Source organism: Brassica rapa, chromosome A03 (genome assembly GCF_000309985.2).
Source record: "Brassica rapa cultivar Chiifu-401-42 chromosome A03, CAAS_Brap_v3.01, whole genome shotgun sequence".
Taxonomy (NCBI): Eukaryota; Viridiplantae; Streptophyta; class Magnoliopsida; order Brassicales; family Brassicaceae; genus Brassica; species Brassica rapa.
Window position 1 is genome coordinate 12,669,169 of NC_024797.2, and position 16,759 is coordinate 12,685,927.

At 34.1% G+C, this 16,759-nt stretch overlaps 2 protein-coding genes across 3 annotated transcripts; both read left to right on the plus strand.

Moving 5' to 3' along the window:
• The first annotated feature begins 6,026 nt into the window (after positions 1-6,026).
• Positions 6,027-8,775, plus strand: LOC103858378 (21 kDa protein). The gene has a single exon (XM_033286474.1). The coding sequence runs from the start codon at positions 8,041-8,043 to the stop codon at positions 8,662-8,664; it is 624 nt and encodes a 207-aa protein (XP_033142365.1). The 5' UTR covers positions 6,027-8,040; the 3' UTR covers positions 8,665-8,775.
• An 832-nt stretch (positions 8,776-9,607) lies between these two features.
• Positions 9,608-16,619, plus strand: LOC103858379 (B3 domain-containing protein REM-like 1). Of its 2 annotated transcripts, XR_004455993.1 has the most exons (13): positions 9,608-10,963; positions 11,047-11,127; positions 11,227-11,339; positions 11,689-11,832; positions 11,916-12,392; positions 12,483-13,077; positions 13,253-13,321; positions 13,406-13,524; positions 14,085-14,207; positions 14,298-14,774; positions 14,857-15,267; positions 15,361-15,698; positions 16,597-16,619. XR_004455993.1 is itself a non-coding variant. In XM_009135729.3 (12 exons), exons 1-12 carry the CDS (start codon positions 10,888-10,890, stop codon positions 15,625-15,627), a joined length of 2,952 nt encoding a protein of 983 aa, XP_009133977.1. In that variant the 5' UTR covers positions 9,608-10,887; the 3' UTR covers positions 15,628-15,706. The 2 variants fall into 2 exon arrangements, 1 of the variants encoding a protein (XP_009133977.1); XM_009135729.3 differs by lacking the exon at positions 16,597-16,619 and having other exon boundaries at positions 15,361-15,706.
• The last annotated feature ends 140 nt before the right edge of the window (positions 16,620-16,759 follow it).

Consider the following 16,759-nt stretch of genomic DNA (forward strand, 5'->3'; position numbering starts at 1 on the left):
CACAATTAAAATATACAGCACCATTGCATAAATTTGATTGTACTGCTCCTAAAAGAGAGTCTTCAAATTTTAAGAGAGTTTTATCTCTTAATAACATTAATATTGGCGAGTCTATACCTGTTCTTGATAAGGGTTTTATAGCAATTTGGATTAGACCAAAATGAATGTAATTAAATCCTTTTTGCTTATATTTTTCCAAAGCTAGAGAAGATAATAACTTAATTTCTTCAAATTCATTTTGTAGAGACAAAGTTTGCTCATGTTCTTTAATTGAATAAGCTGTTTTAAAATCAAAAGTTCCTATTTGATATATATGTTCTGGATTAATATGCGGTAAATGATCTCTTGATATTTCTTGATTAAACGTTGTTATTTTTGACATAATTTCTCTTGAGTTAATTGTTGAATTTGAAGAGGTTGATGCATTTTTTGATTTAAAAAGTTTTCTAAACGAAGACGCCATGATTTAATCTATATTTAAACTCATTATAGAAGAGATACTAACCGATTCTAATTGGACACAACTGAGGTTTACCAACGGTCTTACTGCCTTCTCTGGACTTGCTGCCTGGAACACCTACAGTAACAGTGTTTCTTTAGATGGTGAGGATCTTATCTTGACAAGTTTAAATTAGATTAATATACAGAAATCTTGTTTCTAAAACCCTTTAAACAAATTGCATCGTTTGAATAATCGTTTGGCTCTGATACCATTTTAATATAACGATTCCTTAATAATTTGTTTTAATTATTGTAACGTTATTACTATTTTGATATACAAAATTTTGGAATTTGATATTTATAAGAATTTGAGCGTTGTACACAGAATATGATTAAAACTTACTTTTATTTATCTTGAGTTGTGATACAATCTTTGATTACAAACTTAAAACTTAGAAAACACAGGAAATTTCAGAGAGAAGGGAGAGCTTTTAGAGAGTGAAGGTTTTTTGAGAGTGAAATTTGCTCGTGTCCTCTTCCTTGAGCATAATTACGTATTTATAGACAAAGAGTGCTTGAATAAAGTCTTGCAACGTGTCGTCTTCTAGTGGTGCCGACACTTGATTTAATACGTGTTGAGTCTTGAGTGGTGCCGACAATTGCTGTCAAAAACTGTTGTTGTTTTGTGCAGAAGTCTTTGTGTGAGTCCCATGTGGGTCCCGCCATTGTCGGTTGGATTCTTTCTCGAAATTCTTGCATAGCTTTTCCGCGAGTCTTGTTATACAGATATACTCTGTATATTATTTTGTAGATAGTAGTAATAAAATACAGAGAAGAAAATACAGAAATAATGTACAGAGTCTACTAGAATATACTTAAAACCGAAATTGTAAATATAGACATACTTTTAGGTTTTTTTTTTTTTTTTTTTTAGAATATACTTAAAACCGAACTTGTAAATATAGACATACTTTGAGGGTTTTTTTTTTTTTTTTTTTTTTTTTTTTTTTTTTTTATACTTAAAACCGAACTTGTAAATAAAGACATACTTTTTTGATTTGTCTTGTTGTTGGTTTAAAGATTGGGTAGGTCGTTGATGAGAAAGGGTGTTGAGTGTGTTGGTCCACTTTTCCTTTTTCATTAATATTTATTTTATTATCAATGCTGTCTATCTGTTTAGAAATTGTATGTAGTATTTGACTTTGATAATTGTTCTGTTGATATATAGATTTAATATCTTGCATTAACACTGGTTCTTTATCATCTTTGTTAGCTCCAGTTTTAAAGGGTGTAGCTAAAATTTGTCGGTTTAAAGTATTTATCTTTAAATCATTTAAAGGTGGATGAATTGCTTTAATTTTATTTCCATCCACTTGTTCCCATACTTGGCTTAATGATACACTCGCATTAATCGTCTTGAATGGATAATTGATATTATGAGCTATTGAATAAATTTCAAACCATACGAAAAATGGAATATTCATTTCTTTTAGTATCATACAATCATACCATTTTTCTCTGTACTCATTGGTTTGTTGTTTAGAGAAAGTTTTAAAATACCAACCTCGTTTTTCTTCATTTTCTTTTGAATAAAAGTCTTCTCTTATATATTGTTTATCAATTTCGTATTTTTTAGTTATAACATTTATTGATCTAAAATCTGATGGAGTAGGTGATGTTGGATATGCATCTTGATCTGGTTCTGCTATTGGTGCTTTAAATCTTATCGGTTCATCTTGTTTAGTGTTTTGATTTACACTTTCCGTTTCTGAATTTGTACTGGATTGACCCGTACGATATTCAGAAAAAGAGGCTCTTGAATGATACGAACTTATTCTAGGTGGAAGTGGATCCCTATAAGATCCAAACCTTAATAATATTTTTCCATCTTTCTGCTCAATTATTTTAGATATATTCTTTTGCTCAAAATTTCTAGGCGGTTGAGTAATTTCAATTTTCCATTGATCTGGAATAGTTATTTCATCCCATTTTAATTGCTTTGGTGTGTATGTAGCTGTTGGTGTATCTTTACTATGGACTGCTAGAATTGTTGTTTCTCCTTTATCATCTTGTAATAGACATCTTGGGTTAAACTCAGAAGTTGATTGCTTAAAATAAACTCGATAAAGTAGAAGATATCCATGTCTTTCATTTTGAAATTTTATTTCAGGTAAATGTACATTTAAAGTTAAAGTATTGAGTATGGTTGGGTCATGCAAGCTTACTTGAAAGTTAGGGGCACAATTAAAATATACAGCACCATTGCATAAATTTGATTGTACTGCTCCTAAAAGAGAGTCTTCAAATTTTAAGAGAGCTTTATCTCTTAATAACATTAATATTGGCGAGTCTATACCTGTTCTTGATAAGGGTTTTATAGCAATTTGGATTAGACCAAAATGAATGTAATTAAATCCTTTTTGCTTATATTTTTCCAAAGCTAGAGAAGATAATAACTTAATTTCTTCAAATTCATTTTGTAGAGACAAAGTTTGCTCATGTTCTTTAATTGAATAAGCTGTTTTAAAATCAAAAGTTCCTATTTGATATATATGTTCTGGATTAATATGCGGTAAATGATCTCTTGATATTTCTTGATTAAACGTTGTTATTTTTTGACATAATTTCTCTTGAGTTAATTGTTGAATTTGAAGAGGTTGATGCATTTTTTGATTTAAAAAGTTTTCTAAACGAAGACGCCATGATTTAATCTATATTTAAACTCATTATAGAAGAGATACTAACCGATTCTAATTGGACACAACTGAGGTTTACCAACGGTCTTACTGCCTTCTCTGGACTTGCTGCCTGGAACACCTACAGTAACAGTGTTTCTTTAGATGGTGAGGATCTTATCTTGACAAGTTTAAATTAGATTAATATACAGAAATCTTGTTTCTAAAACCCTTTAAACAAATTGCATCGTTTGAATAATCGTTTGGCTCTGATACCATTTTAATATAACGATTCCTTAATAATTTGTTTTAATTATTGTAACGTTATTACTATTTTGATATACAAAATTTTGGAATTTGATATTTATAAGAATTTGAGCGTTGTACACAGAATATGATTAAAACTTACTTTTATTTATCTTGAGTTGTGATACAATCTTTGATTACAAACTTAAAACTTAGAAAACACAGGAAATTTCAGAGAGAAGGGAGAGCTTTTAGAGAGTGAAGGTTTTTTGAGAGTGAAATTTGCTCGTGTCCTCTTCCTTGAGCATAATTACGTATTTATAGGCAAAGAGTGCTTGAATAAAGTCTTGCAACGTGTCGTCTTCTAGTGGTGCCGACACTTGATTTAATACGTGTTGAGTCTTGAGTGGTGCCGACAATTGCTGTCAAAAACTGTTGTTGTTTTGTGCAGAAGTCTTTGTGTGAGTCCCATGTGGGTCCCGCCATTGTCGGTTGGATTCTTTCTCGAAATTCTTGCATAGCTTTTCCGCGAGTCTTGTTATACAGATATACTCTGTATATTATTTTTGTAGATAGTAGTAATAAAATACAGAGAAGAAAATACAGAAATAATGTACAGAGTCTACTAGAATATACTTAAAACCGAAATTGTAAATATAGACATACTTTTAGGTTTTTTTTTTTTTTTTTTTTTTTTTTTTTTTTTTTTTAGAATTACTTAAAACCGAACTTGTAAATATAGACATACTTTGAGGGTTTTTTTTTTTTTTTTTTTTTTTTTTTTTTTTTTTTTTTATACTTAAAACCGAACTTGTAAATAAAGACATACTTTTTTGATTTGTCTTGTTGTTGGTTTAAAGATTGGGTAGGTCGTTGATGAGAAAGGGTGTTGAGTGTGTTGGTCCACTTTTCCTTTTTCATTAATATTTATTTTATTATCAATGCTGTCTATCTGTTTAGAAATTGTATGTAGTATTTGACTTTGATAATTGTTCTGTTGATATATAGATTTAATATCTTGCATTAACACTGGTTCTTTATCATCTTTGTTAGCTCCAGTTTTAAAGGGTGTAGCTAAAATTTGTCGGTTTAAAGTATTTATCTTTAAATCATTTAAAGGTGGATGAATTGCTTTAATTTTATTTCCATCCACTTGTTCCCATACTTGGCTTAATGATACACTCGCATTAATCGTCTTGAATGGATAATTGATATTATGAGCTATTGAATAAATTTCAAACCATACGAAAAATGGAATATTCATTTCTTTTAGTATCATACAATCATACCATTTTTCTCTGTACTCATTGGTTTGTTGTTTAGAGAAAGTTTTAAAATACCAACCTCGTTTTCTTCATTTTCTTTGAATAAAAGTCTTCTCTTATATTGTTTATCAATTTCGTATTTTTTAGTTATAACATTTATGATCTAAAATCTGATGGAGTAGGTGATGTTGGATATGCATCTTGATCTGGTTCTGCTATTGGTGCTTTAAATCTTATCGGTTCATCTTGTTTAGTGTTTTGATTTACACTTTCCGTTTCTGAATTTGTACTGGATTGACCCGTACGATATTCAGAAAAAGAGGCTCTTGAATGATACGAACTTATTCTAGGTGGAAGTGGATCCCTATAAGATCCAAACCTTAATAATATTTTTCCATCTTTCTGCTCAATTATTTTAGATATATTCTTTTGCTCAAAATTTCTAGGCGGTTGAGTAATTTCAATTTTCCATTGATCTGGAATAGTTATTTCATCCCATTTTAATTGCTTTGGTGTGTATGTAGCTGTTGGTGTATCTTTACTATGGACTGCTAGAATTGTTGTTTCTCCTTATCATCTTGTAATAGACATCTTGGGTTAAACTCAGAAGTTGATTGCTTAAAATAAACTCGATAAAGTAGAAGATATCCATGTCTTTCATTTTGAAATTTTATTTCAGGTAAATGTACATTTAAAGTTAAAGTATTGAGTATGGTTGGGTCATGCAAGCTTACTTGAAAGTTAGGGGCACAATTAAAATATACAGCACCATTGCATAAATTTGATTGTACTGCTCCTAAAAGAGAGTCTTCAAATTTTAAGAGAGTTTTATCTCTTAATAACATTAATATTGGCGAGTCTATACCTGTTCTTGATAAGGGTTTTATAGCAATTTGGATTAGACCAAAATGAATGTAATTAAATCCTTTTTGCTTATATTTTTCCAAAGCTAGAGAAGATAATAACTTAATTTCTTCAAATTCATTTTGTAGAGACAAAGTTTGCTCATGTTCTTTAATTGAATAAGCTGTTTTAAAATCAAAAGTTCCTATTTGATATATATGTTCTGGATCAACGGGTCTTACCTTCCTCTTCCACATTATTAATGGGCCTTCTAAATTCTGGCCCATTGTAAGTTCGTCCGGGTTTTTCTTCTTCCATGTATTTTCTCATATGCACAAAGAAAATTCATTTCAAAAAAATATATGAATAAAATACTTGGCTTACAAGAGATCTTCCACAGTCAAGAATATATCTTATAGGATGGTTCAGGGTGTTGCAATCAGAGATGAATCCTTATAAGATATGCATAATTGTCAGCTATAATATTGTCCATGTAATGTTTTTTTATAATTGTAATAGTATAATTAACCAGACAAAAAATAAACCAAATAATTGTAACCAAACTAATTCTATTCACTAGGGATAATACAATATTTGAATACAAAAAATCATCTTCATAACTCATTTACTAATGCCCGCCAGCTTTACAAGCATGGTCCCTATCAGCAACATCAACAAGTTCAGATATCTTTCTGGTACCGAGTATTTACACTAATATGGATTATCTCTTCTGGAGAAAGAACAACATTTTCAAACCATAATTAGAAAGAGATACTTATTCCTGGATAATCTGGTATATTTGAAAGGCCGAAATGACAAACTCTTTACGAGGATAGACAAGAATCTATTGGAACTAGTTCATTATATAGAGAGTGAGTGTCATGCCTGGTTCAATGCAAACGAGATGGTGCCATCAATTCCACAAGATCATAGTATTGAGAATCCCAAAGTCTTAACTTTATGTAATATATGCTTGATAGATGGGTCATGAACATCCACAATGAGTTTGGATGGACAGCTTGGAAAAGGTTCAACTTATGGGGACATAAATTTTCTACGATGAAAATCTGCCTTACATTCAGAAGTGGAAACACTATGATGGATGATGGAGAGTATGCTTCATTATTCGACATGTCAGAGATTTGGGACGGATTGCAAAGATTTAATCACCATGATTAAGGAGCCTCATGTTTGGCTAAATTTTGCTACATAATTGGAAAGGAAAGAGACTCTGCAGATATGCTTCCCATATTTCAAGATCATTCATATTCCACGAGCGCAAAATCAGATTTCAGATTCTTTAGTTAGGACTGCGCGGTCTTTCTATAGTTTTGTTGGTTATTCTATTTCGGTCTAGTTATCTAGACCATTTCAAGTTTGAGTGATAGAATAGTCGTTCGTTACAAAAAAAACTCATTTACTAAATTTGGGATAGCAATTATATTAATGAGTTTGTCCAATCTATGGCAACATAAATTACGACAAATAATATATTATCATTTGTCAAGATATTAACATATTTTAAAATTTAAAGTGGAAATTATATATTTTCAAATTTATTGTATTGTAATGATCAAAATATTGATGTATATATTGATAGATAAATATATGAATATATCTTTAAATCTCATGTTAAAGAGACATAATTGGTTTTTGTAGTGAATTTTCCATTAAATTATTTTCAAATAAAATTACCACAAAATTCACCAAAAAAAACAACACAAATATTTAATGGAATTAGGAAACTAGTAAATTCAATACCACAAAATTTTAAAAGATTTTAGAAGAATGATTACAAATAATTAATCCAATAACATAAATTTTAAAAAAAAAATTGATGAAATACATGATTAAAGAACACTAAAATTTAATGGAAACTATCATTTCTTCACATTCAATCAAATTTTTTAAATCCAATGGACAAGTTTACAATAGTAATCCTAGTTCTTCATACAACTTGCAATGAATTAGTTATAAGGTTATAGTATGTCTCCGAGAATCGAGAAGACACGCATGGAGTTTAAATGTGTGGTCGGATAGGTATCATCTCAGATGGAATGTAAGTTTGTGCAGCTTTGCTTAGAGAGTTAAATAAGGATCTTGTTGGCCACGAGCTTCGATCTATCCCTTTCCTTCTTCTCCCCTGCCGCATTCTTTGGGTCAACACTTAAACCCTCACTTCACGTGTAACTCGCTCCACAACGCGTGTGTGTATACAACCAATAACTATAAGTTTAGAAGTTTACAACCATGTCTATAAAAACGTAGATCCTGTTCCATATATGCCAGTCACGTTGGGAACTGGAATCCGGTCAACTGCCTTGCTAGTAGGAAGATACTATATATATTATATAGTACTACTTGCTTACCGGCCTTCTTATAACTTTCCTTCAAATGATAGCTATATTGATCATACAACCAGCTCATTCCAGCACATGGACCACATCTATTCACGTGCCATGCAAATTGATGCATATCTATTTATAAACACACACAACGACATGTAATTGTTATATATACCATCTACCCATATAATTAGCTAAGCTCACAAATAGTCTCTCCTCATCACCATGGCAGCTAACAACAAACTGATCCTCGTGTTACTCTCCCTACTTCCTCACATCATATTTTCCTCGGTAGCAGCAAGAAAAGACTACAACACGAAGGCCTACGTGGACTCTTGGTGCCGAACAACCTTATACCAAAACCTGTGCGTCCGGTCGCTGTCTCGTTACGTGCGTTCAAGGGCTATGCAAAATCCACAGGACCTGGCCAGATTCGCACTCAAAGCAAGTCTCTACCGAGCCAAGTACACAAAGGCGTTCTTGTCAAAAGAGGTAACAAACCTGGAGACGCTAAGGCCTAAATACTATGCATTGGTACACGACTGCTTGACCCAAATCAGAGACAGCGTGGACCAACTGAGCCTAGCAATAGCGGAGCTGAACAGAGTCAACAGGAGAGGCGGAAAGAGACAATTAGATCTGGACTGGCACATAAACAACCTGCAGACGTGGACAAGCACAGCTCTCACAGACGCCGAGACATGCGTGAGTCAGTTCCCGGGGCGGAGGATGAGCAAGTTGAAGGCAACAATTAAAGGGAAGGTGAAAAATGTGGAAGAAACCACAAGCAATGCCCTCGCCTTCATCGAGCACTACGCTGCTGCTAGGTACAGAGCCAGACGTCCATGACCGTTGCCTCCACCAGCTTGTGTTTTGATCATAAATGACATTCTTGCCTTAATTAATACGTTGTATATCACTTCTTGATCTCGTAATTAATCATACATAAAATTTAATCAATAACTAGATTTTTACCGGTGCTTATTTGAAAATAATTATATAAAAATGAACTATGATTTTATACATAATTTTTATATCTCAATCTTTCAAAATTTATGACAGTTTAGAATCCATTTCTACTTGATTTAAATTGTAATGCTAAATTGTTGATGCATCAACCTTATTTATATGACTAGGATTAATAGGTTGAGAATTTTGCAGCCATACTTTTTAATTGCAAATTGCAACAATTAGTCTATTGACTTATTGCAGTCACAATAAATAAATAATTTTTAAAGGATACAAAACTTTTTAAAGAAATTGCTTAAAATATTCTAAGTTGGCTATCACTTTTCAAAAAATAAATTTAATTAAAATACTGTAACATTTTGGTTTAGCGATTATTGTTTAGGATTTAGTATTTAGTGGGTGGGTTGAGTTTATAAACTTCTATAAATATTTTACAATTTGTTCTTAAAACTCCATTTGTTAGAACAGCTTCCATTGAGTCTCTGCACCTAATTTTATAAATAATTTAGAAAATTATTTTATTTCTATCATAAATTTAAGGTATTTATAAAAAAAAAACTCAAGGATGATATTGATTTTTTTATCAAACTTATGATTAACTTGAGATTCCACCAAAATTTTAAGAATAAAGGCTATAATAATTGAAGTCACGTTGGATTTTGAAATTTGAAGCTACATAATATTGAAAATCTTTATGATGAACTTAAATCATCAATAAAATATATCAAATCACCAATTAATTTAATATTTTGAAATATGATTTCCAAAACAAACTTCCTTCAAAATAAAATAAAAATCAATAAAATGTAGCTCATAAAACAAAAATTAATCTGAGACATGTGTTGGCTCTTTCAAACCCACTGCCTCGCGATCAAGCCCAAACCACATGTACCGATCGTAACTGCCAGCACCTTGTCAGTCCAACAGATGCGATCTGACGATCCTCCCATTGGAAACGGACCCGATCGGAGTTGTCATACTGGGTTTGCGATCAGTATGCTGTAATCCCAACCGTCGTACGCTCCAGTGCACCCATCGCGATCCATCGCTCAGTATGCGGCCCGCCTTACACGACTCAGACTAAGCCGCCAACCCCATCGCTCGACACTTGGACAGCCGGATTAGAACTCGATCAGTCCTTCTCCACGAACTCGGTCTATCTCGATCAGTTTCTCCCCTTTTTCTCTCGGTTCTTCTCTTTATATATATCTCTATGTTCTCTCTGTCTAGAAATTCGTGATCCCCATTTTTGTCTGCGAAAATCATATTTTAAGGGTGGTTGGACGGTTTTCTTTCCAAAACCGTCGCTTTCCATAACTACCCCCGCGCGTCCCAATTAGTTTGTAACTGTCCTCGATAGTTTCTCACTAACTCCCAACAGTTCCAATTGCTCTATAATCGCCTTAGCAGTTTATGGACTCAACTGTCCTTGTCAGTTAAGCATCTAATAACTACTCTGGAATTGTTCCGGTAACCGTTTTGATAACTGCTTAGTAACTGGCTTATCAGGACGTACTTATCTCAGTATCCGTTCCTGTCAGAATGTATATCAATCAGTCTCTACACTAACTAACTAACTAACTGATCTCGGAAGACAAGTCCAACCGCCTTCTCTGAAACTCGACCAACTTAATCTGACAAGCTCAATTGCTATGTCCAGATTCTACAACATTATCTTAACCCGATCATTACTATCCAAAAGACATGTCAAATTTGTTTGGCTCGTCTGATGAGTCCAACTAAATGTGCATTTTTGGACTGATCCAGCTCAGACTCTGAAACGAGGATGCTATACCAAATCTGCGGTCCGGATCAAAATGTTTTTTTTTTAAGTTGATTTATTATGATATGGATCAAAATGTTATTTATGAGAATCAGCTAAAAAAAAGTTAAAAAAATAAAATTGCAAATTACCACTCAAATGGGTTAACCTTACTCTTTGAGAATTCAACTTTCGATGATGGCGAATTACTCATTCTCCGAAAAGAACAAATCTTGGAGAGGCAGTAGAAGAAAGTTGTGTTGATTTGAGAAAATTTCTAGGGTTGAGAAGGAGACAACGGAGCTAAAGTCTCAGGCGGCGAGTTTCTTCGTTTTTGAAACATGATGTTCCAGGTCTCAGATGTAGGACACAGAGACGTAGAGACTCCAAGCAGCAACAATGGTCAGGACAACATCGGTATGATCGATCTCGTGATCTTAATTAAATTAAGAAAGACTGCAACTTTGAAGCTGAGGGAAAACTGTTTCTTTCTAATACAGGTTCGATGAACAAGAAGCATCCCTACGCAAGACAAGAAGCAGGCTTTTCATCAAATCATGGTGATAACCAGGACAACGATGGTCTCTCTCTCTCTCTCTCTTGTTTTTGTTAGCTCCCTCCGGTGAGATTTATTTCAATTTTAAAATAAAAGCAATATATGATGGTGTTTTCTGATACAGAGCTTCCAAGAAAGAGAAACTATTCAGAAGCTGAAAAAGGTTCTTCATCAAAGCATTCTTGTATTGTTGCCGATGCCACCACAGCTTCGAGTCTACACACATATACACCGGTGGTGCGTTTTCGTTATTCTCATTAGCTAATTTAGTTGTTGCTTCTATAGGTAGACACATTTTAAAGGTTTTGTTATGTTCAAAAGTGATATGAAAATTTATCCAGAGTGATCATCAGTGTCATCTAGGCATTAATCACTACTCATTTTGGTTTCCTTTGTTAGTCAACTTCAGTTTGAAGATATGTATTTTGTCGATTTTATTTCAGTGTGGTCTGGGAGAAACTTTGTTGAAGTAAAACAATCTTTCATTATACTTTTGTTTGATTTGATTTGGATTATTTTTCCTACTTTTAACTTAGTCTACTTACCAGTTCATTTGATGTGACTCGTGTTAATTTTGTGGCTACAGTTTCTTACACAAGATTTCACAAGCTTAGGTGGTCTTAAAGGGAAATGTGACAAGAAATGTAGTCCGAAACGGATAATATCGTCAATGGGGACACGATTCGTAACATTTACACTTGCACCTGTTGATGTCAGACATTGTAGACTGGTAAGATTAGTCATACCAATTCTTGATTCAAAAGGGTCAGGTTTCTCTTTATTGGTTCTGACGCCTTGTTCGATTCTCTACAGCGTCTTCCAATGCAATTCTCGAGGGAGAATGGCATCAATAAGCCTGGCAAAATATATCTGTTGGGTAACGATGGTTCAAAGTGGCTGGCTAACCTTCTCCAGGAAAGCAGAGGAAGAATGACTGTGGGAGACGGCTGGAAATCATTTGTTAAAGCTAACGGCTTAAAGATCGGTGAATCCTACACACTGGAGTTGAATTGGGAAGACACAACTCCTGTTCTCAGTTTATGCCCTACAGATCATCATAGCATTGGCATTAGAGCAGAAGGAGAGTGTTCAGAAGCAAGCGGGAATGAGTCTCTTCCCATAAGACCTAGCAGCGGAACCGAAGTTATCAAATATGACAACAGGAAAGATGAGAGCAGTTCATGGGAGAGAGAGAAGAATCATCTGCGATCGAGAGATTCAAGTTCAGCAAGCCAAAACCGATTCCTGACATTAACAATTACACCTGACAGTCTCAGACATGGTAGACTGGTAAATTCATCAATCAATTCTTGGTCAATATCATCGCATAACAGAAGGGTATTTTTCTTAAATTAAATTGTTCGTTTACATATTTTGTAGCGTCTTCCATTGGAATTCATGACGGAGAATAGCATGAACAGGCCTGGGGATATAACTCTCTTGGGTAAAGATGGTGCAAAGTGGCTGGCAAGTCTTCTACTAGAAAGAAGGGGGCGAATGTGTTTGGGAAAGGGATGGAAAGACTTTGCTAAGGCAAACGGCTTAAAGACTGGTGACTCCATCACGTTGGAGTCAATATGGGAAGACTCAACTCCTGTGCTCAGGTTGCTCCACATAGAGTCATCAGATGATAGAAGGCAGCAAGGTGAGTGCTCAAAAGCAAGAGATAAGGAGTCTGCTTTCACAGAACCTAGCAGTGGAAACAAGACCAGGAAACTAGAGAGCAACAGAGAAGAGAGCAGAATATACCCTCTTACAAGGCTAGATTCATCTTTAGTGAACCAAAACCGATTTGAGATATCAACACTTTCACCTGAAATAGTTCGTCATGGTGCTCATGATTATCAAATTGGCGAAATTGTTGTTTTCAGAGATGAAAGAGATATGATGTTCCAAGTCTCAGATTTAGGACCTAGATTCTCTGTGATTCAAAATGTGCTAGCTCCAAGCAGCAACAGTGATCAGGAAAACATTGGTAAGATCAGATTTTATTTATCTTTCAAACACAAGTTTATGTGGAGATTTGTTTTAGTTAAAGTTTTAAGAGTAATATGTTAACTGAAAGCTATAACTTAAGAACTGAAAATTGAAGCTGTTTCTGGCAGACGTTATTGTGAATGGTAAACAGTTTTAGGGTTTTTCTGATACAGGTAGCATTTCAACAATAAGAAAAGAAACAGGCTTTTCAATATATGATGGAGATGACCAGTACAACCTTGGTATATCTATTTCTCCGCCATGTCATTGTAGTCCCATATCTGGATAATTCTAAGGTTTATTGCTTTGGTGGGGTGTTTCTACAGAGCTTCCAAGAAAGAAGAAGGCGAAGAAGAACAACCCGGGAACAGAAGCATATTCTTCACCAGAACGCTCTTGTTTTGTAGCCCATGTCACAGCTTCTAATCTACACACGGATGCACCGGTGATTATTATTCAGTTTACTTTACTCCTTCATTAACTTAAATCTCATGCTGAAGTTTATGCATACTGATAGCTAATTGAACTGTTCTTCTAGTGGTAGGCATTTCAGTTTTGATTTGTCATGAAACGTCAAACTAGAAAAACTAGCTTGGTCACATGAGGAAATGCTTAAAATGCCTGAACCCCTTTCCATGCTGATTTGCAAATCGGTCTCTCAAGTGAACAGTTTCTCCCAGGGTGGTATTTTGGTTTGATAGACTAGTTCAGCAACAATTTGATTTGGTTCTCGTTAATTGTTACATCTTATATAATTATATGCATTTTGTCAGTTTACTTCAGTTTCATTAATAGTTTGGAAGTAAATTTTCTGTAAGTAAACCAAAATTCCTTTTGATGTTGTTTTGTTTGTTTGGTTTGGTTTATTTCCCCCTCTTAACGTGTTTCATCTAGAAGCCTAACTAAAGTGTGTCATTGTATTGAGGGATTTTGATCTTAACCCTTATGTTGATCAGTCTTGAATGACTTTATCTAACCATTGTCTTAATCTGCTGGTATATGCAGCATCTTCCACAAGATTTTACAAGCTCAAATAGTCCGACACAGATAGTTTCATCATATTTGTCAAGCGAGAAACAAGTAGCAACATTCACACTTGCACCTGTTGATGTCAGGAATTGTAGACTGGTAAGATCGTCATAACAAGTTCTGATTCAGAGGGCTAGTTTTTCTCTAGTCTATTCTTGTTGGTTTTGACGCTTGCTCAAACCTCTACAGCGTCTTCCAATGCAATTCACAAGGGAGAATGGCATAAACAAGCCTGGGAAGATATATCTGTTAGGTAAAGACGGTTCAAAGTGGCTGGCAAATCTTCTCCTGGAAAGCAGAGGAAGAATGACTTTGGGCGACGGCTGGAAAAGTTTTGTTAAAGCAAACGGTTTAAAGACAGGTGAATCCTTCACGCTCAAGTTGAATTGGGAAGACACAACTCCTGTTCTCAGTTTGTGCCCTCCGGAGTACAGCATTGACAGTAGAGAAGGAGGTGAGTGTTCAGAAACAATCGAGAAAGAGCCTCTTCCCATAGTCCTTAGCTGCGGAAAAGAGATCAACAAAGAAGATGAAAACAGGAAAAGGGAGAGCAGGTCATGGGAGAGAGAGACAAATCTTCTGATATGGAGAGATTCAACTGTACTAAGCCAAAACCGATGTCTGACACTAACAATCACACCTGACAGTCTCAAACATGGTAGACTGGTGAGTTCATCAATCATTTCTTGTTGGTTTTACTGCATAACGAAATGGCATGCTTTAGTTCTCTGTTCAAATCTTTTTCTAGCGTCTTCCATTGGAATTTATGACGGATAACAGCATGAACAAGCCTGGAGAAATAACTCTACTGGGTAAAGATGGTGTTAAGTGGCTGGTTAGTCTTCTTCTGGAAAAAAGAGGTAGAATGAGCTTGGGAAAAGGGTGGAAAGATTTTGCTAAAGCAAATGGCTTAAAGACAGGCGACTCCATTACGTTGGAGTCAATTTGGGAAAACGCAACTCCTGTGCTCAGTTTGCTCCGTGTAGAGTCTAGCAATGATAGCGAGGTTTCAAAACAGTCGGGAAACAAGACCAGGAAAGAAGAGAACAGGAGTAGTTCATGGGAGTTGGAGAAAAGAAGATCTTCATCATCTTCAGAAATCCAAAACCGAACCGTGATATTAACACTTACACCTGAAGGTGTCAGAGACTGTAAACTGGTAAGCCCATCAAACGAGACTCTAGCTTTAGAGGTGGGGTGTTAGTTTCTGTCTTCAATTCTAATTGGTATATTATTAACACATATCTCGCAGCAACTTCCGAGTCAATTCATGAGGAGTAATGGGATCATGAACCCTGGAAAGATAACTCTGTTGGGTAGAAGTGGGATGAAGTGGTTTGCATATTTATTGTCAAAAGATGGAACAATCGCTTTGGAGAATGGATGGAAAGGTTTCTGTGAGGCTAATGGGGTGATGGTAGGAGAGTCTTTCGTTTTGGAACTCATTCCCACACAAGACGCAGACCATGTTTTCAAGTTCTACTCCAACTACGGATACCATATACATAATAAATGTTAATTAGTAAGCTTTTATTCAACATGTTTCTATGGATATCATCACAGACAGATTCTAAATATATCATTTAACAGGTAGCTTTAGGGCTGTTCAATATGGTAAAACCGAACCGTACCGAACCGAACCGAACCGAAATAGATAATATGGTTTGGTTTTGGTATATACCATATAAACCGAATGGATATAATTTTATAAAAACCGTAGGATTTGGATATGGTTTGGTATATAACCGATTAAACCGAATAAACCGAACAAAACCGATTAAAAGTAGAAACATGTAAATATGTATCTATTTTAAAACAATACATGAAAATCAATTTGTTACATAAGTTAAATTTGTGTTAATAACTATTATCATAATTTTATAGTAATAAAAAATCTTAATTTGTAAAAAACTTGAACTATAACTAAATAATAATACATCGCAATTCATACATCTTATTTTCTAAGTCTTTTCTTAATCTTTTTGATTTATTTTAGTCTTCACTTAATTAATATGAAGATTATAAATTTGATGGACAATAATTAATGGAAAATTTTCAATTGAAAAAGCATGACTTTAATGAACACTAAATATGAAAGAGTGGAAAAACTTTTCTTTTATGTTTCTGCTTTGTTTCATATTTTTATTTTCAAAATTTCAAGCTTTGATTTTAGTTATAGAATTGATTATTTTATTTGATGGTAGAAGCATTTTTACTTTTTTGTTCATCTATTTGAACATGTAATATATTTTTAATAAATGACTGTGTTGACAATATGACTCTAAAATTCATATAATATGATCTCAAAAAAAATAAATATGTTTTTTTGGTATAAAACCGAATAAACCGAAAACCGGCAGTATATAAACCGAACCGAGCCGAAGTAAATATGGATTTAGAATGGTAGTTATATTTTACTAACCGAAATACCGAAAACCGAAAAAAACCGAACCGAAACTGAACCGATATCCGGATTGAACACCCCTAGGTAGCTTTCTAGCAATGTCCTTTAACCTGTTGTACCTTATGTCACACATGAAAAACTATTGTTAAGAAAATTGAAAACCCAAATGTAACCAAAAGGTCCAAAACCAAACCAAACCAAACCATAAAAAGTTTTATAGCTATCCGAACTATAGGGTAATGTGTTT